This window comes from Cebidichthys violaceus, unplaced genomic scaffold (genome assembly GCF_023349555.1).
Source record: "Cebidichthys violaceus isolate CVI_PGR_0920_01 unplaced genomic scaffold, fCebVio1.0.p SCAF_1, whole genome shotgun sequence".
In the NCBI taxonomy this organism is placed as follows: Eukaryota; Metazoa; Chordata; class Actinopteri; order Perciformes; family Stichaeidae; genus Cebidichthys; species Cebidichthys violaceus.
The window spans coordinates 11434814-11455646 of NW_027176262.1; the positions used below are offsets into that span (position 1 = coordinate 11434814).

At 42.6% G+C, this 20833-nt stretch overlaps 2 protein-coding genes across 2 annotated transcripts in view; one reads left to right on the forward strand and one right to left on the reverse strand.

The window, feature by feature from the left end:
* The window catches only part of cbl (Cbl proto-oncogene, E3 ubiquitin protein ligase), a 34287-nt gene extending 21535 nt beyond the window's left edge, over positions 1-12752 (reverse strand). The window contains exons 1-2 of the mRNA XM_068710646.1: positions 11833-12752; positions 7334-7581 (exon numbers count right to left, since the gene is read on the reverse strand). Coding sequence (XP_068566747.1) covers positions 7334-7581; positions 11833-11979 — 395 coding nt within the window. The 5' untranslated portion in view covers positions 11980-12752. The remainder of the gene's footprint in view (positions 1-7333; positions 7582-11832) is intronic.
* Positions 12753-13033: 281 nt separating this feature from the next.
* drc12 (dynein regulatory complex subunit 12 homolog) lies at positions 13034-20487 on the forward strand. Its single transcript, XM_068710672.1, has 6 exons — positions 13034-13144; positions 13233-13301; positions 14432-14551; positions 14786-14878; positions 14997-15127; positions 19638-20487. Exons 1-6 carry the CDS (start codon positions 13093-13095, stop codon positions 19764-19766), a joined length of 594 nt encoding a protein of 197 aa, XP_068566773.1. The 5' UTR covers positions 13034-13092; the 3' UTR covers positions 19767-20487.
* Positions 20488-20833: the final 346 nt, after the last annotated feature.

Consider the following 20833-nt stretch of genomic DNA (forward strand, 5'->3'; position numbering starts at 1 on the left):
GAAGGTAGGGATGATGGAAGCAAGTAAAGAAAAAAGAGGTGGCAGTGAAGTTCAGGGCTAGAAGACGTGTGGATTTAACTGTTATTAGCCATGTGTGTGTAGGGCTGCACCTAACCATTATTGTCAATTCATTTGACAATTAATTGCTTAGCCTTTAAAATGTCAGAAAATAGTGAACATTTCCATCACAATTTCCAGTCCAATTCCTGGTTTTATCCAACCAACAGACCAAAAGCCAAAAATATGAAGCTTACAATGATACAAAGCAAATACAAAAAATTTAGAGCCAATATCTAGAATGATCAAATGCGTACAACATTGGGAAGAGAGAGAGGCAACATTTCAACCACATTAACTATGGCTGCTGCAAAGCTAAAATACCACCAGGTTATTTTACTTTTTTTTAAACACGATGGACTTCCATCAAACATCACAACAAGTGCAATATTCAATGTTAGGGGTTGGAATCTCTCACGATTCCATTATAAATTCATTATCAATACATCTTATTTCCATACGCAACGATCCAAAATTTAAATAATGTACATCTATCATCTTATATCAACACAAAAGTTGTAACAGATGGTTTAGACAACTTGCGTACAGCGTTATTCTTGTCCAGGTTCCCTTTTAAAAATGCTTCCATAGATGCACTACCTTTTAAGCCAGTGGGTATAATAATTGTCACAGGCAATCATGTCGAGAACTGGGTTTTGAATTTCCAATTATTTACTTTTCTGCATTGAGACATAACCTTTCAAGAGAGAATCGCGATGCAACTAAGAATCAATTTCCCCGCCACTCATATAAAATAGTAAGGAATTCTGAAAACCTGACCTATTTGTTTCTATTAAGTTGTTCACATCACAATTTCTGTCAAAACAAACAAAGAAAAAAAATCCGAAATCTGAAATGTTCATACCACTCAGCTCTAGTGAAGAGTACATTGTTTGAAACATTACATTACCTTACAAACAAAGCCAACAGCCAACATATAAATGAAAAGATAAAATACATGACCAAATAGACTATGAGAGATATACACCAATCTACAAATAATATCCAAAATATATTAACCTCCAGGTCACGTTCTGCAGTGTGGACTGTTGCGTCATTCTGCAGCCTATGAACCCACCACTTCCTGTGACCAACTGGACACAACAACGATGGTCAGGATGCAATGGCAGCTTGGCCCAGGAAGACGATCAAACAGACCAACAGAAAGGTCAAAGCAGTATCCGGTTAGACCCATGGAGGAGGAAGTTCAAGGGATCACACACTGATCAATCCTTCTACTGTATTACTCTGCTCAGGGACTGTAGAATGTCTAACATACAGGTTTCCTAAATAAACCAATACATTGGCTATAGACAAAGCAGCTGTGTTAAAACCAAGAAGAACATGTTCTCAACACAAACAATTATCAAAACCTTTTCATCAAACAGTTACAACTCACTAGTCATTCCTATGAAAGCAGAAGTCAAATACTTTTCACACAAACGCTTTACTCAGTGGCTGGATAGGAAATTAGTCGACCGAAAATGAACCTGCAACTATTTTAATCGACAATGAGTCGTGTTTATTATTTTCAAGCAAAAATGTCAAATATTCACTGGTTGCAGCTTTTCAAAAATTAGGATTTCAGTTTGTCTCTGTCATATATGATAGTAAACTGACTATCCATTGAAGTTGGTTGGACAAACAAGCAACTCGATGTCACTGTGGACATTTTATAGACAAAAGAAAGATTTTTTTTACTAATGATTAATCTGGCAATACTTTTTCTTGATTAATTGTTATGTCTACAAAATGTCAGAATATCGGGAGAAACATCATAGTCACAATTTTTCAGAGTTCAAAGTGAGGTTATCAAATTGCACATTTTGTCCCAACAGTTCAAAATCCACATAGATATGAAGCAGAGTAAAGCATTTAAAAAGCTGGCACCAGAAACTGCTCACAAAATGACTCACTCAACAGAATAATTATAGATTAACTTGATTTTGGTTGATTAATCGACTAACTTTTTCAGCTCTAGGTCTGGGCCAACAGAAAAGAACCATTTGACAGGTTAAAAATATTTACACTGCAAACACATTTGATTAATTGTATTTCAAAATGCTATCAACATGTTTTGTATTTCATCAGCCTCTACAGCCTGTAAAGTTCACAAAAGCTGTCAGAGGAATGTAGAATATTTACCTCCGAGATGTAGTGGAGTAAAAAGTACAATATTTACCTCATAGTGTTTAGTAAGGATTGAAAACCACCTTCATACCACCACCTAGCGTCTATGTCGGGAGTGATTGTAACAAATTAAATTTAGAGATAATATGGTGACTGGGTTCGCCCACTTACTTTCAAAAAGAAAAAACACTCGCGAATGAGCATACGCTTTGCGTGAATCCCATTCGTGCTCACAGTTTTTTTCCAACGCCCCCTGCTGTCACAAAAATTTGCTCTAATAATAATAATAATAATAATAAAAAAGTATTTTAATATAACTAATAATAATAAAATATATTTATCATTAAAATTGTGTGTTTTTATGGAAATAACCCCTATCGATGACAATAAAGCAAAAATAATAGCATTAAGAATTTTTGACAATTAATGACATGGGATGATTGAAATTATTTTTCGTTACGGGTGTGAAGAATGTGAGTCTGGAGCCTTGCGATCAATTATAGTTCTTAGAAAATCAGAAAATATCAGAATCAGCAGGTAAACTCTGCTGCCTCGGGGCGATTGGTTGCCCCGTCGCTCAGAGGTCCTGGCGGCCGATCGACCCGGTCACGGCTGTTTTCTGTCCTGGCCCCACAGTGGTGGAATGAACTTCCCACTGACGTCAGGACAGCGGATTCGCTGCCCATCTTTCGGCGCAGGCTGAAAACCCACCTCTTCAGGAAGTGCTACCCTGAGCCTTCCACTTAGCGCTTATTGTTTTCATACTAGCTTGTTGCACTTATTGTATTCGTACTACTTATTGCACTAACTGTTTTTCTTGTTTCTGCACTGTACTTTGGCTCTGAGTTATGCTCTGCTTCATGCTCTTAGATGCTTGTTTGGAAAAGGAAATGTACTTATGACTTCTGGTGACTAGTAGTTCTTTTGATTACCAATGTTGAATGCACTTATTGTAAGTCGCTTTGGATAAAAGCGTCTGCTAAATGACTGTAATGTAATGTAAGTCTATAAAAAATTGGATCTCAGTGCGTCTCTAGAATGCAGTATCGTTTGACTGGAAACAGTTTTGATACTACTCGGTAATGGTTATTTCGGTTACCTTAAAAAGGGACAGTGTGTACATTTTAGTGGCATCTAGTGGTACTAAATACCCTGCAGATCAGCCCCTCCCTTTCCAAGCGTGTAGAACTACGTTGGCCTAGTGGTAGGAAAAGGCATCTTTAGGATTTTAGTACAACTACTCTTATCATACTTACAAAAACAAATAAATTCAGAACTGAATTAGAAGTTATTTATAATTTAGATATAGCTAAATATTGTTTCTAGAGCAGCAACAGTTATGTTTAAAACAGCAAAGTCACTGTACAACATCATTAATATCTCACTGGAAACAAATGGACAGTGTCAATAAAAGTAAATCACATTTCTGAGTGAAGTTTATAAAGAATGAAAAAACACAGACATCCGTCAGTATCAGTCATTCCTCCTTCCTCCTGGCTGCTTTGTGTCAGCCGGTAGAGAAGATTACAAAAATAATCTTTAGGCCGATCGGTGGTGCTGTGCTTGTGTAAACACAGAGGCCGACTGAATTAGGTTTCACTGTTGTTTAACATGTTCACAGATGTATTGATAAAGTATTGGCTTTTTACTCGAAAATATTTTATTGTACGTACAGTAGCAAACGTAATTGCCGTCAACTTGAGTATCCTTCACTTCACCACAGCGAGCTATCTGCTCGTGCTTCATGCGTGTCTGTGCGTAGTTGGAGGAGCTCAGCCCGAAAGTAACAGCAAAAAGCATCAGTAACGTCTGGGTTTAATGATAGTACAATCTTTCATTATTTAGATCTACTACCAGGTTTCGGCTAGTGTCCGTTCTGGGCTGCTATAGAAACATGGTGGAGCAAGATGGCGGAGTCCATGGAAGATGACCCGCTTAGGAAGACACCTAAATATAAATGGCTTTTTCTAAGTTACGAAAAACACAACGGTTCTTAGTTTCGGGTAATTATACACTGATTAAAACATTGTTATGGATATTATATTCAATATCTGCCAATAAAACCCCCCTAAATGTTACACACTGTCCTTTTAAAAAGGTATCAACAACCAATATTCAGCCGGGCCAAAAGAAAAAAAAACATTTTTACACTTGGGTACAGAGTAAGAGAAAATAATAGATAGAAACCCATCTCATTTCTCTAAGGCTCTTTGTCAACTCTGAGGCCCGAAAATGTCTTGGCTGTGCAGTGTAAAGCCAGAAGAGGAAGTAAGTGAAGCAAACAAGGAGGAAGTGATGACTCTGTTGTATTGATTCTGACTAAATATGTGCTGTCAGTGTACATACTTAAGTCTCTCACAGTAGACTCACTTTCATCCTCACTCTCGTCTACTGTGAACATCAAACATCTTTTCTTTGTCTCCACCATAATTATACAAAAAACACTGTAAATATCGGTCACATCTTACACACAACTTAACGTCTACATACGTCAAGACCTAAACAAACCCATGCTTTTACTGAACTACCTTGACTCTACTTCATCTCTTAACAAAGTAATAATAAAAAGAGGAGAAGATATAGTGGAAAAGTCTCTGCATGGCAACACAGCATATCCACCCACACAGAATTTAGGGCTCTCATGAAACGCTCGGGTCCTTCACTCTTGACTTGACAAAAGCTATTAAACTACAGTGGAGTTCCATGTCATTTAAGTCAATAACTATCAAGCACTGATGCTGGTTGAAGTCACAATGGTGGAAATAATAAGTGCCAGTGTTCTCATATTTGAACTAATGCTAAATTGGAGAACACAGTAGACGTGTTTCCAAGCAAATGTCAAGCGAATTTTTAAAATGTTCGATAAATAGAAATGCGAATTAAGCATGTTTCCATCAGCTGCATTGGAGCCAATAAACTCTGCTACAGCGTAGTTATTCACTACACATGGCATTAATCTGACACAAAACAAGTCGGCTTGGCTATCTAACCCATGTATGAGAGAAAAACTTAAATTGTTTCAGTGGGGCAAGTTTAATTTAGTTCTTTCATGTCATCTGTATTGGTGGAGACAAAGAAAAGCATTCCGCCTTTTTGGAAATTCCGGCAAAGACCCCGACAGCAGAAACAGCTGGTAAAGTCATGTGAGGTAAATGTTCGCTACATCCGAATTTCAATGGCAAAGCCGCTTCCATACCCTATTTAATGCATCGTCTCTTTTTTACCTCGAGAGCCTAAACATTTTTTTCCCGCAGGTGAGGAAGTTTCAGCAGATTTTCCTATTTCCATACAGCTCTTCTAATGATACTTCAAAATGTACATTAAATACGAGAATAGAAACACGGCTAGTGAAAGCAGTGTATTATCAAACTATTCTCTACATTCAGGCAGTGAGATAATATTTATCCTTACTGTTTAACTTTTCAGCCAAAGTCATGTGCTGAGCTCAGCTGCTGCCAAACCACATACTAGTCTCTCTAGAAGCTCCACGTCATTGGTTTATTCTATAGTATTCTTAAGTGGGCTGATACTCATTGGTTAGTGTCACTGCCACTGCCTTCTCCACACAGACAATAGCAGTCTTTGTGTGTATTGCAAGACTACTGGGTGGGTGTGGGTGTGGGGGTGTGCGTGTGTGTGTGGGGGTGTGTGTGTGTGTGTGTGTGTGTGTGTGTGTGTGTGTGTGTGTGTGTGTGTGTTTCAACGCAGCCTCTTGGTGCAATGAGTTAAAAATGGCAAAAAAAAAACAACCTCAACCAATACGGCTTCCTCTTCTCTCTGGTTGCCCTTTAGTGGGGTTTTTTTTTTGTCTGCACGATTACACTCATGGTAGCTGAGAAAGAACAATCTCACTGAGGAACTGAGCAACATGAAGAGGATGTACAACTTAGAACTGACTTGATAAAAATATTACCTAATTTTCTCAAAACAGTCCCAACAAGAAACAGTTCAAACAAGTGACAACAAGTTAAATACAAATGTAAAGAAACTTAAGAGGAAGCAACTGGAATATGGAAATAACTAATGAAAACTCTGAAAGGTGCAATCAAGGAGTCACTGCCACACAAAACATTCGCCTACCAACGAGCTCTACTCTTTTTAATGGCCTTTGTACAATGACATCCTATTTATTTACTCACTCAGGTGACTTTATTTTTCCTCCTTTCAAACCAGCTTTACAGACATCTGCATAACCCCCTCACGCCGGGTTCACACTAGACGTGCTGCGGACGTCCGGGTCTGGCTTGTGATCTTCAGTGATAGTTTCGGCGTCGGGTCTATTTTCTCGTGTGCCGGGAGTAATCTAGCTAGAAAAAACTTCTTCAATAAACAATTTAAAATATATACTTTATAGGATATAAATGGTACTTATTCCACATATATGTCAGTTGTGTCTAAACAAGAACAGCTCCATCCAGCAGCTGGTCTGAATCTCGCAGAGCCTACTCATTAACACAACTACTTGATAAGAAACTTCATTTTGTCTTCTGTGCTATGTTTTGTCTTCAAAATAATGCCTTTTCTCATTACGTTTTCTTTAAAACAAGGGAAACAAGAGGCATATCTCATTGATTACACGTACCTTTGTAGTACACTTGTGTGTCTGCTTTCAGAGGGACAGACACAGATAACTAAAACGTAAAGCGGGAGAAAGAGATAAAGACATCGACACTGTGTGATTTCATAAAAAGGAGCATTACAGTAAGACAGCTACATGAAGAGAAAATGTTCAAGGAGATGGTTGAGATAGCGAGGCACAAAAACAAAGTGACAGGCAGGCAGGCAGCTGTAGATTAAGCGCCATTGTGACCGCAGATGCTCACATGATCAAACCACAACACCTCTCTCCTCTTGTTTTGATACATCGTGAGCTACAACCACCCTTCAAGCTGGGGATGGGGTTGACTTTGTGCCTGCGCGTTCATTAATATTCAAACTGAATGAATGAATTTGTGTGTGAAGCCATCGTGAAACAGCAGCTATAGCGAAGACTTCACACCTCAAAGTCTCCCGTTTCAGATGGGTTCATCAGCAAAACAGTTTGAGAAGAGAGTAGGGAAAACGCATCGAGCCACTTTCATACCGTTCAACTCTAGAATCATATCCACTTTATTAACATTAATATAGCTATATCTACTTTATTCACCTGGGTTGCGAGTTCTCCTCGTACATTCGTTCCTTGCCCTCCTTAAACAAGCTGATGGTCTGCTTGGTCTTCTTGGTGAGGTTCTCCATGAAGACCCGGAAGTACTCGTTGTCCCCCAGCATCTCCATTTTGCCCTCGTAGCGAGACAAAATGGTGCGCAGGTGCTGGTAGGTGTCTGGCAGCAGGTCCAGGATGTAAGGGGGGCTGTTCTTCAAAGCCAATTTGGGGTTTTGGCACAGGCGCACCACCTGCAGAAAAGGGAGGATATGAGGGGGAAGATGAGATAAAGTTAGAGACAAGAAGCGGGTGCAGGAAGTAAGGTGGATGAGAGAAAAGTAAGAGAGAAGATGTGTTAGCAAGAGAGGTGACAGGAGAGGGACAAGGAAAGAAAATCTGCATTTTCATTCTCAGTAAGACATTATTGATATCCTATAGACAGTCTGTTGTGTATTAGTGCACTTATCTTTAGTGCAGAATATTATCCGTGAGCCCAGATAGAATATATGCCAAATGAAAAATGCCAACAAAGTCAAATACTGTGAGAGTCAAGCTTTGCACATGATGGAATAAATCATGGATTTAATCCCTTATGGCATCATGAGTTATTTCACCACTGTCACGCTACTTCCTCTTGTAACTACACAAAAAAAGGTTACGGTGGAAAAGGACGAAAGCATATCTGCATTCATCCACGGACAGCTTTCCGTTTGTCCTGTTTCATTGCTAACTTAATTATCTCAATTCCTCATTCATTAAGCTAAGAGACATCCTTTTGTAGGCATGCGCAGCAAGGTTTACGCCTAATTATGTGACTTCCATGTCAATTATCATAGTTCACGACAGTCCGATTCTCCATTTCTTCAGAATGTTTAGAGAAGTTATTGATATTTACACTTCCTTATTTCAGTCTGCACACCCTACACACCCACTTCTGCCTCAGAAATACAAACCCAACATTTCAGCATGATCGCCTAACAAATTTGAACAGCCGAAGCCTTGACTGATACTGACAACGTGGCTACAAATACAATTTATAGTGAATACACTTTACAAGTCTAAAAAAAGCTTGTTTTAGGGACACAAAGTCAAACAGCTCCACTAACATCAATCATTGACCCAACAGAGGGTGGATTCTGTAACGGGTGAGCAGAGAGATAACCTTCTACTAGACCGCTTTATGAAACATGGAAATTCAGACCTTCCCTTTTGATGGTGAGTCTACGTGCTTGTTCACCAGACTGCATGAATACGTGTTACATCCTCAGTAATGTTCAACCTTTCCTCACTTATCTCACTGTACTGCTGCACTGTGTCTGAGTCACTTCGTTGACCATTACAACAGACACTGGCGGACAGCCTAGACTCAACTCCCTCACTCTGACATTAGACTCTGTGTCAGTGCGATTCTATTTGTCACTGCAATGAAGTCCAACTCACTAGCATGATCACAGAAGCACTTCCATTGAAAAACCCAGGGTCTTGACACCAGTGCCCAAACAATTGCATGTTGAACAACAGGACGTGGCTCATTCTTGTGTAGACCAGGCCAGATTATTGTCTACTAATAATGTGGACGTGTTAGAAAAAGAGAAGACAGAAATATGGCAGGAATAGCATCATGTCGGCTTGAATTTCCATATCTATTTGATACAATTTATCAGTTCCTCTAAATTTTGTCTTAACCAACCACGGATTAAGATGTATTTATTGGTCATTATTATCATTCCCTCCCCTTCCACACCTTAGGTGCCCAATTTAAAAGGGGATATCTGTTGAGTCCTCAGCCCAAATGACCCATGATTGCAATACTCAAACTGAGAGTGTGACATATCAGGAATATTTGAGTTCATCATCATCACTGTATCAAATAAAGAATGAGGCCACACTTAGCCAGTAGGATATTTTGGGCAGTACTGATTTCACAGTGTGCTAAATGTTTTTAATGTGTGGGCCTGAACATCAACGGTCACTCTATAATGAGTGTAAATGGATCACAGGTGAAATAGCTCAGTGCAATGTAATCATGGCATTATTAATCGCTTTTAACTCTTCCAGATAAAAAGAAAAAATCCAACAGACGTCAAGGATTACCAGGGTGAATAAGGCATTGCTGGGTTAGATACAACAAGATCCAACGGATGTTTTAAGCACTAGGAAAAGCAACTACCACAAGACTTTTATTAAGTTTAGTCAAGTGGATTATTCAAATATTGCAATTTGCACTGACCATATAAGACTAGCAAAGGCCTGATGATTTCATCCATTTAAACAATATATATTTTCAAACTGAGATGCAACTGAAGAAGAAAGAAAAGCATAAATATGCCTTTAATAACTTCAACTGAACATATTGTACACTATAAGGATAATGCATGTTTGTATCCGCTGTATTTTGGATAATTTCCTTGTGGTTGATATCTGGGTGATTTGACCACATGGGCCACTGAATTGAAAGCTATTTTCGGCATCATCACCGTCATTCCTTTAACCCTTCTCTAGGCCTCCAAATGAAGGAGGTCTACATGGGTTATGTCTGGGACCAGATAAGACTGCTGCTAAGGTGACACCACTAACGTCATCATCAATCTACCACGCAAAGACTTGCGCCCATAACTCAGCCAAACACACATGCATGCATGAGCGCTCTCGTGCGTCAGTGTCATTCAAGGCTACGATCCTGTAGAAAAATGTTGACTGCCTCTAAGCTAAACTGCATCCCTCTCATCTGTTACTCTCTTCTCTGTATACGATTTTTGTTAGACTTTAGCTGTTAACAGGCAATTTTGTGTTTCCTTTCTTTCTGATTTTTAAGAAAAAGTTGGTAATGTAAATATTACTCCCTCAATATTGGAACAATTTCTTAAAAGTGGTCTTGATTAGTCACTTAGACACAAAACTGTGAGAAAATATGGTGCAGGTTGAAAATACCGAAGTTGCCCTTTATACTTTTAATGCTTTAAACTTTATTATTTAAGACTTTTTAATTTTAAGCTTAAACTTGATGCAGGTAGCTAAACTAACACCACACCTTTGATAAGGGCATCACAAACGTAAACACAAGGGTTCAATAATTCACGTTTGTTATGCTGAACACTTTAAGAATAGAGTTAATGTGTGTGGGCAACTCTGAAGAGAAAAATGTAACACTGTCCTGGGCGGAAGGGGTTATCAAAGAGCAAGTGCATTGTTATTCTGCAGAGTTGTGCTACAGTATATTCTGGGCTGTGGTTTTGAACAATATTTCTGCTGCTATTTTAAACAATCGAGTTGAGTAAAAATAATTTCGCTCTTAAAGCCTTTTCAAAAAGGTAAACTGCTTTTTTTCCCCACCTTCCTGGCGCTGCTCTCAACTCTTTTACTGGATCAGATGTCATATGTATGGTAAGTTATTCCTATACTGTAAACTGCATTAAGCAAATCTGACTGTGCAGGTGGTTTAAGTGTAAGGTCAGCTGTCCAGTCAGCTTGTCTGGATTGCAAACAGACACTAAAATAACTCTCTATGAGAGTGTTGAACGTTCACTGAGAACAAAAATAAGACAGAGTGGATTTGCAGCATTACTTCTGTTTTCTTATTTGCGTTAGCTACAGTACATCCTCAACTGTGGAGACCAGTTCGGCAGGACAATCTACCACGGTGGAGAAAAATAAACTGGAATGTGATTTCTTAATAATAGCTTTGTAAAAGGAATTGGTCTCTTAACATCAGAGCTCTAACCTAAGGCCTCAAAGAGGAAGAGGAGACACAAAAGAGTGTCTTGTCTTCCTATTCACTCTAATATTGCTGTGTGAATCTCACAGGAAACTGGGGGTCAAACTGTTACAGACTTTTTTTTTTCCGAGAAGTGAAGCTGTGAAATGAGTCTCCCCTGTGAAAGAGAATAATTGGCCTAGTTAAATGGACACGTTTCTTTTCTTTTCTTTCTTTTTTTCTTAATGCTTTGTTAGTTTCCAAGGGCTGACAGACAGTTAACTGCAGACATTTCAGCAACAATGTACAAGAGAACTGTTGCGGTGCTAGCAGCCCCTGTAATATCAGAGCACGGACATAAACTCGCTATATTCAATTCCAATTCTTTTGTGTTAATGTTTACGATACACCATAGTGCTTAACCCTGGTCAAACATGCTAGTTGCACCATGGTATAACAACTAGTTAACGTCACCAGAGAGAGGCACAGCACTAGCAAACAGATGTGTTAAAGAAACCCTTGCTCTGTCCATGGGCTAGCTTTAATGTCAGGCTGCTTTACAGTATATGTATTTTACTGAGCCTGGCACATACGGTACAAAACAATACAGTTGGCTAATTAGCTAACGTTAGCTAACGATGTCTTCTCCCAGCTGACTGGCTTCTTTAACGTTAGCAACGCCAGACCTGCAGCAGGCGAACATTAGCTAGCTTACCACTGGTTAGCTGCGGTCAGCTAGCATCCATAGGCACCAGACGCGCTAGCACAACGTTAACTGCTAATTAACGTTGATCGTAAACTTACGAACCTTGTCCATTAGTTTCCAGCATTTCTCCACCGTCTTTTTGTCCACGGCCCCGGGCTGATGATGGGAGTGGAGGCTGTGATGGTGTGGCTGGAAGGCATCCTTCATCATTCCGATAAGCCCCCCACCTTTCTTCAGGTTCCCTGCCATGTTCGGTCTCGGCTAGGGTCGGCCAGAGCGACCGACAGGCGCGGCAGCGCAGGGGTCAGGGGGACCGAACCGGCGCCTGGAGTTAAGCTGGACCCGAGCGATGGTGATCCGGCACCCCCCGACGAGGACTGCGCCCGAGTGGTGAATCCGAGCCGGGGTCCGACGGGGGGGGGGGGGGGGGGGTGTATAGGTAGGGAGGGATGACTATCGGATAAAGGCTCCCATCAGTGAACCTAGCATCAGTTTAAAGATAAATGTCCCGATTGGGGCTAAAACAAGCACCTCAGTCACCGCTCTGTGCTCCAGCTAGCTGCTCCGTCTCTCTCTGCAGGGACCCACGCAGGCTAATTAGCCGAGCACCAGAACAGTCTCCGCTCTGCTCGCCCTCAGCTGGAGGACAATGGCACCGTTTCTTTGCCCAGGAGCCTTGTGGACTGGAGTGTGTCCTCTCCTCTTGACAACCCCCGATGTCGTTCCCCTTTTTTGTCAGCAGCAGCAGCAGCCGCAGCTCTTCTCGCCTGTGCTGTGTCTTGACGGGAAGTTCAGCGGCTGTGTGACAGAGTCAGCCCTCCTGTGCGGGCTGACGACAGAGAGCACTCACCGATGACTGGAGGAGAGGAAGTTGCGCTTTAAACTGCGATAGCCTCGCGGACACACACATACACCAAACCAGGGGTTGAATAAATAATTGTGGGAATTAAATATTTCCCAGTGTTTCCTCCAGTGACGTGTTTGTGCGGCCCTTTCCTTTCCTGTACGTCCCCTTCCGTTCGTTTCGCCGCCCCCCCACTCCACTCTCAAAACTCAAACTCCACGCCTTCCCTGTGCGCGTCCATGAGCCATGAATGTAGTCGGGTGCGCGCCTCTGCCTGTACAGCATTCATAAAACGTTAAAGGGATGCTCAATGGAGCCCTGAGCTCTAAAGGCAACAGTGCCTTAGTCGAGTTGTGATTGGCTGTTATTAAAGTCAATCAACTATCAATCAAGCTGGACAGTTAGTGCCATGGCAACTCGCTCAGCAACCAGTGCCCTGAAACAAAGACGCATCCCTGTATGTAGTTGGTGTGTAGTGTTCACAAAGGTCTGAGCACACAGCCTCACAGCAAGCAAACATGCCTCCAAAGAAAAAAACTAAAAAGACCACAAAGAAGAACCCAGAAAAAAGTAACTTTTCTCTAATGGTTGACATTTTTGGCTTCTTTGATGCAAAATGTTGCAATTTTTTTTAACAACTTTCACTGTCTTATTGCAGGTGAAAATGACTTGGAAGCAAAGTATAGGCGCAGTGTTCTGGATGTAGCCGTCCTACAGGATCACATTGGTGAGCAGCAGTTTTAAGTTGAGTTGCATTATGTTATGTAGGTTTTGTTTAGGTCAAACTACCACATATCTTTGTTATTCATATTACATCCAGAGGCAAACTGATGACTGGTGACTTATCATGTGTAAAAACAACAACACTCCTATTCACGTTTTAAGAGATCAAGTCCATACTTTATGTCTTGTTGATTATTTTTTTAAATTAATGAAATCATCATTTAGTCTTTTTGATGTCAGAAAAAATAGTGAAAAATGCCCTTCATAATTTCTCAGAGCCCAGTCCAAAACTCAAAGATATGAAATTTACAATTATATACAACAGATCAAATCCTCACATTTGATAAAGCGGAAACAGCAAAAATGTTGTTATATTTTGAGACCTGTCAGTATGTGCTGTGAAACCAACTGCTATCAACTTTACCAAAATAAAACTCGTGCCCACTGGCACTCTTTCTACGTAATGAGAAGCACGTACATTTTTTAAACTAATTTTATCTGATGGTGAAATTATTACTTACCTTTCAGATAAAGTTTTTATAAGTGCAGTAACTATATGCATTTACTCAAGTACTGTGCTTAAGTATGATTGTGAGGTACTTGTACTTTACTTGAATATTTCAGTTTTTTCCTTTCTACTCTACACTTCAGAAGTAAATATTGTACTTTTTTATACAAAACATATTGTATGATCAGTTAAAAAATAAATGCATTGTAATAGATCACACTATCATCAAATAGTTAAAAATAACCCAACTACAACAGTAATTCTGTGATAGTAATCCGCTAGTCCAGTCAAAGCAGCCATGTTTCTGAATCAGCGCTTTCACTTGAGTATATCTTGCTGATAATACTTACATTCTCTTATTTGGGTAAGATTTTGAATGCAGGACTTTTACTCAGAGTGAGGGAAGTGAAGTGATCTGAATACTTCACGCTCCATTGAAGCTAGTTTAGCACCACCTCTACCACCCAACGCTACATGTTGAAGCATGATGGAATACTTAAGCATGTTTTACTAATGAAGCTTAAGTCCACCACAGGAAAATACTGACAACATTGAGTATTTGGAGTGTTTTTAAGAAGTGGAAGTGTGTACATTCATGCATGCATGTGTTTTTGTGATTGCCACAGCCTTACAGTGTGAGTCTGTAAAAAAGGTCCAGTCTGATAGAATTGACCTGAGGAGACGCATGAGACACATGGAGCAGAAGCTGCAGCACGAGAGACAAGACCACAGGGACGTCAACTCTGGTAAGGTACAAACGGGGCACGAATCAACAATTAGCCTTTCTTTTAATAACTGAGATAAAGCATAGATCCCTTTGGGAGAGAGGACAAGGGGCGTGTTTGCCAAGGTTAGGGTAATTCTTGAGGAACAAAAGTGTAATTAGCTGGGTGCCTAAGCTGATTGCTGCATTAGCCTAAAACGGTGAATCAGAAATGCAGCAGCTAAATCTGACATCTTTGACGCAAATATCATTCTAGACCTCAGTCGCCAGTACATAACCATGCAGACAGAGCTGACCAACAAGGTAAAGAGGATGGAAAAAGAGGTCAGCCAGCTGACAGAAGAACTTGGTATGAAAACATCTCATTTTAATGTCTATATCTAAATGAATAAAGACATAGGAGTTCCGCTTAGTTCCCAAATGAAAAGTGATGGCAATGGCATGCCTGTATGCATTTGTCTGCATAGTGCTGTGTCAGGAGGAACTGAGTAAAGAGAAAAGAGAGCGTGAGCAGGTGGAACGGGAGAAGGACGCCACCATAGCTAAGCTCCAACACAAGCTGGACAACATGGAAACAGACTATGAGAGGATCCTGCATGTGAGTTGCAACACAAGCTAATACAAACGTATTCAAAGAAGGTGCTGCAGAGGCAACCACTAACAGGCCTCTGTAGGGTTGACCAGACATCTTTGAAGTCCTGTGAACTGTAAACCTGCATGTACCGGTCATTATGCACCTCTTGCACCCTGTGGAGCTGTCTCTTTTAAAGGACAGCATTGTCCCTATTAACTCTTTTCTAATGTGACTCATTGTAGTTTGGTATTATTTTGTGCCTGCTTCATTACATATGCCAAGCAGATGGCATGGTTTCAAATGGTGGACCAGCAGAGAGCAGTAATACTTAAAGTCACTTAAAGTTGTCACGTTAAGGCCTCTATGTGTAGAATTGTTATATGATGGCACCCCCTCCTCTCCATCCTGTGGGCTCACCACCTGCGGGAGGAACTGCTGGGGTCGGGTGCGCTGCCCCATGGGTGGCAGTGAAGGCCAGGGACCTCGACAGACCAGACCCGGGCGGCAAAGGCTGGCTCTGGGGATGTGGAACGTCACCTCTCTGTGGGGGAAGGAGCCGGAGCTTGTGCGGGAGGTGGAGCGCTACCAGTTAGATCTGGTGGGGCTTACCTCTACGCACTGCATCGGTTCTAGAACCGTACTCCTGGATAGGGGTTGGACTCTTTTCTTCTCTGGAGTTGCCCAGGGTGTGAGGCGCCAGACGGGTGTGGGGATACTCACAAATCCCCGGCTGAGTGCCGCTGCGTCAGAGTTTACCCCGGTGGACGAGAGGGTCGCCTCCCTACGCCTGTGGGTTATGGGAGGGAAAACTCTGACTGTTGTCTGTGCATATGCACCAAACAACAGTTCAGAGTATTCAGCCTTCTTAGAGACCCTGACTGGAGTCCTGTATGGGGCTTCAGTGGGGGACTCCATAGTTCTGCTGGGGGATTTCAACGCGCACGTGGGCAACGATGGGGATACCTGGAGAGGCGTGATTGGGAGGAACGGCCTCCCTGATCTAAATCCGAGCGGTTGTTTGTTGTTGGACTTCTGTGCTAGTCATGGATTGTCCATAACGAACACCATGTTCGAGCATAAGGATGTTCATAAGTGTACGTGGTACCAGAGCACCCTAGGCCGAAGGTCAATGATCGATTTTGTTATCGTATCATCGGATCTGAGGCCGTATGTTTTGGACATTCGGGTGAAGAGAGGGGTGGAGCTGTCAACTGATCACCATCTGGTTGTGAGTTGGGTCAGAGGGTGGGGGAAAACTCTGGACAGACCTGGTAAGCCCAAACGGGTAGTGCGGGCAAACTGGGAACGTCTGGAGGAGGCCCCTGTCCAGGAGATCTTCAACTCACAAGTCCGGCGGAGCTTTTCTAGCATCCCTGTGGAGGTTGGGGGCATCGAACAGGAATGGACGATGTTCAAAGCTTCTATTGCCAAAGCTACGGCGGTGAGCTGTGGTCTCAAGGTCTTAGGTGCCTCAAGGGGCGTTAACCCTCGAACACCGTGGTGGACACCAGTGGTCAGGGAAGCCGTCCGACTGAAGAAGGAGGCCTTCCGGGATATGTTATCCCGGAGGACTCCTGAGGCAGTTGCAAGGTACCGACGGACCCGAAGGGCTACAGCCGCTGCCGTGAAGGAGGCAAAGCAGCGGGTGTGGGAGGAGTTCGGAGTAGCCATGGAGAAGGACTTTCGGTCGGCACCAAGGTGTTTCTGGAAAACCATCCGGAACCTCAGGTGGGGGGAAACGGGGAAACATCCAAGCTGTATACAGTAAGGATGGGACTCTGTTGACTTCAACTGAGGGGGTAATCGGGTGGTGGAAGGAGCACTTTGAGGAACTCCTGAATCTGACTAATACGCCCTCTATTGTAGAGGCAGAGCTGGAGGCTGATGGGGGAGCATCATCAATTTCCCTGGTGGACGTCACTGAGGTAGTCAAACAACTCCACAGTGGCAAACCCCCAGGGATTGATGAGATCTGTCCAGAAATGCTGAAGGCACTGGGTGTGGAGGGGCTATCTTGGATGACACGTCTCTTCTACATTGTGTGGAGGTCTGGGACGGTGCCTAGGGAGTGGCAGACCGGGGTGGTGGTTCCCCTGTTCAAAAAGGGGGACCAGAGGGTGTGTGCCAATTACCGCGGTATCACACTACTCAGCCTCCCTGGTAAAGTCTACTCCAAGGTGCTGGAAAGGAGGGTTCGGCCGATAGTCAAACCTCGGATTGAAGAGGAACAATGCGGATTCTGTCCTGGCCGTGGAACAACGGACCAGCTCTTCACTCTCGCAAGGATCCTGGAGGGGGCTTGGGAATACGCCCATCCGGTCTACATGTGTTTTGTGGACCTGGAGAAGGCGTATGACCGGATCCCCCGGGAGACACTGTGGGAGGTGCTGCGGGAGTATGGGGTGAGGGGGCCACTTCTGGGGGCCATCCAATCCCTGTACGCCCAAAGCGAGAGCTGTGTCCGGGTTCTCGGCAGTAAGTCGGACTCGTTTCTGGTGAGGGTTGACCTCTGCCAGGGCTGCGCTTTATCACCAATCCTGTTTGTGGTATTCATGGACAGGATATCGAGGCGTAGTCGTGGGGAGGAGTGTTTACAGTTCGGTGGGCTGAGGATTGCATCGCTGCTGTTTGCAGATGATGTGGGCCTGATGTCTTCATCGGGCTGTGACCTCCAGCACTCACTGGATCGGTTCACAGCTGAGTGTGAAGCGGTTGGGATGAGGATCAGTACCTCTAAATCTGAGGCCATGGTTCTCAGCAGGAAACTGGTGGATTGCCCACTTCGGGTAGGGAATGAGTCCTTACCCCAAGTGAAGGAGTTCAAGTACCTTGGGGTCTTGTTCGCGAGTGAGGGAACAATGGAACGTGAGATTGGCCGAAGAATCGGAGCAGCTGGGGTGGTATTGCAGTCGCTCTACCGCACCGTTGTGACGAAAAGAGAGCTGAGCCGTAAGGCAAAGCTCTCTATCTACCGGGCAATCTTCGTTCCTACCCTCACCTATGGTCATGTGGACTGGTTCATGACCGAAAGAATTAGATCGCGGGTACAAGCGGCCAAAATGGGTTTCCTCAGGAGGGTGGCTGGCATCTCCCTTAGAGATAGGGTGAGAAGTTCGGTCATCCGTGAGGGACTCGGAGTAGAGCCGCTGCTCCTTTGCGTGGAAAGGAGCCAGCTGAGGTGGTTCGGGCATCTGGTAAGGATGCCACCTGGGCGCCTCCCTAGGGAGGTGTTCCAGGCACGACCAGCTGGGAGGAGACCCCGAGGGAGGCCCAGGACCAGGTGGAGGGACTATATCTTCAACTGGTCTTGGAGCGCCTCGAGATCCCCCAGTCAGAGCTGGCTGATGTGGCCCGGGAAAGGGAAGTTTGGGGTCCCCTGCTGGAGCTGTTGCCCCCGCGACCCGATCCTGGATAAGCGGTTGAAGATGAGATGAGATGAGATGAGACCAAATTATTAGATTACTGCGATGGCAAGACTTAGAGTTTGTTTGTAGAAAAAGGGGACAATCCTGATGTAGTTGTTGTCTATTTTGGGTCATCATAGTCATAAAATCTACAATCCCACATAAAGGGGCGCCAAGATCATCAGGTTTTGCTCTTAAGCTTCTTTAGAAGGCAAAGCCTGTCAAACAGAAAGATGACTACGTATTGTAACTGGCATAATGAACGCAGGTGCAGCGCTGTAATCACATGCCGAATTTTTTTTTCTCTTTACAACCTTGTTAGAATCTTTTCCAATACATCTATAGGTTAAAATTACATTGTACTCATCACCATTAGTTTGGTGATAAAGACAGCCCTCTGCTGGAAACAGCTTTATAAAAAGCCTTCTGTCAAAACTATTTGGACGCCTAAGCAAAGGTGAACATGAAACGTTGCTCCTCTAATTTGTTAGGACTTTCTGGTGTCACAGAGCCACAGAACATCAATCTGAAGGTTAACCTGGATGCACACCACTGTATTGTTTACAATGAGAGGTGAAGTTATCCTGCCAACACAACTGAGAAATCTGAAAAATAAGAAATGATGATCCAAAATGAAGCACAGGAAGGTCTTTTGTGGTTGGTTTAAGGGTCATATTTCTTTGGTCCTACTGGACTCTGTTGCAGAGCTGTTTCAAGCACTGCGTACAAATGCTTGAGTTTACAATATAACCTATAGTATATTACTTTACACAGGGACAATAAGACGCCATTAAAACCTAATGGAAAAGGAATGGGCCCAGAATTGATGTTTTGTAGGTACAGCTTAGGCGCTAGATTTTCAGCACGCAGATCTTCAAAGATAAGAGGTCAAGCCTGGAGCCATGTTAGAGCGCTCAGGCTGGGATTATATAACTATGATTTCAATTATCATTATTTCTCTCCTCCCTCTATGACACAGAATCTAATTGTGCCTTATCTGCATCAGCTCCACTCCTACAACTCATCTGAGTTAAAGGTGGTTAAGAGGGGAGGAATATCAGGTCAGACAACTGGGTGATTTGAAGCGAAGATTTTAGCTTGCGTCTCATTTTTACTAATGTTTTCTGCAGGAGAATCTAGACGGTCTGACTTCCCAGCTGTCTGCGGCTCGACAGGGATGGGAGGACAAGAGCACAACCCTTCATCAAAATTACAAGGAGCTGCTCTCTGAATTTGGCCTGAATGCACGGCACATCTAAAAGACAAATAAAAAGCAGCTGCTCTTCTTAGTGAGACACGTTTGTTTAATGTTGGATCTACATCTTGGTTCTATTTGATCAGACTGTTGCATCTGTTTGGTTCAATTGAAAGTGACGTCTGCGACTGCATCCTTTTGTAACTTTCAATTTAGCATGCCTAGCACACGGATGGATGTTTTTATAATATTTTACCACCAGAGTATCAAGTAGACTGTGCATGCGTTCACTAGCTCACCATGTGGTGTCTGTTATGTTGTGTAATCCCCACTAGATGTAGCAAATGACTGTTTACGGTTGGGAGATGGTGGCCAGATATCATAGATACCCAGATGTTTTTAGAGTATTTTATATGTGTAAATATATGGTATACAATGTTGCTTTTGAGACTAGATGTTTCTTAAATCATAGAATACTCATAAAAGTATGTGACGACTACACTACGGGTGTGAAATGAATGATACTGGGTGAGAGAACACTGCACAACAATAGAGACTAACATGATCTTACAACAGGTAGGTGTGTTAATAAATGAAGGCAATGTTGATACAATTTTCTCAGGCTGTGTTTTATGCTGAATCAGTGGACCAGAGGTCAAATATTGTAACAGGCAGGAGAAGTAAGGTGAATCTGGCCACATAAACCACAGAGATGTAAGAGACTACAATACCACCTCTGCTAAACTGTAGTACGTCCAGACTGCAGGGTTTTCATTCAAACCAACAACAACAAAAGATAAATCATGAGAAAGGAAAATATGAGGTAAACTAACACATAACAACAAGAGAAAGGAAAAATAACAGTTAATGATGCAAGAAATATGACATAGCTGCCCAGCATCGATAAAACCTGAGTTCCCCCATGGGGAGCCAGATAAACAAATTTGACTTCCAAGGCTGTCATTTGTGCGTCTTTTTCATTGCCCTGAGCAGTTTTTTTAGCCTCATCTGTGAGGTAATGAATCATTTTCTCCGGATGAAGATAATTCTGTGCTCTAACGACCAATTAACTCAGTATCATCTGAAAGCCAATGTTTTCTCATTCAAACCACAAGGAGTTGTTGCTCTCAG

Bases quoted from the DNA above. Each gene is read 5' to 3' on its own strand.
- drc12 (XM_068710672.1), top strand. From the start codon at position 13,093: ATGCCTCCAAAGAAAAAAACTAAAAAGACCACAAAGAAGAACCCAGAA. The intron at 13,145-13,232 runs GTAACTTTTCTC...GTCTTATTGCAG, and splicing joins AAAGAAGAACCCAGAAAAAA to GTGAAAATGACTTGGAAGCA. The intron at 13,302-14,431 runs GTGAGCAGCAGT...TGATTGCCACAG, and splicing joins CGTCCTACAGGATCACATTG to CCTTACAGTGTGAGTCTGTA.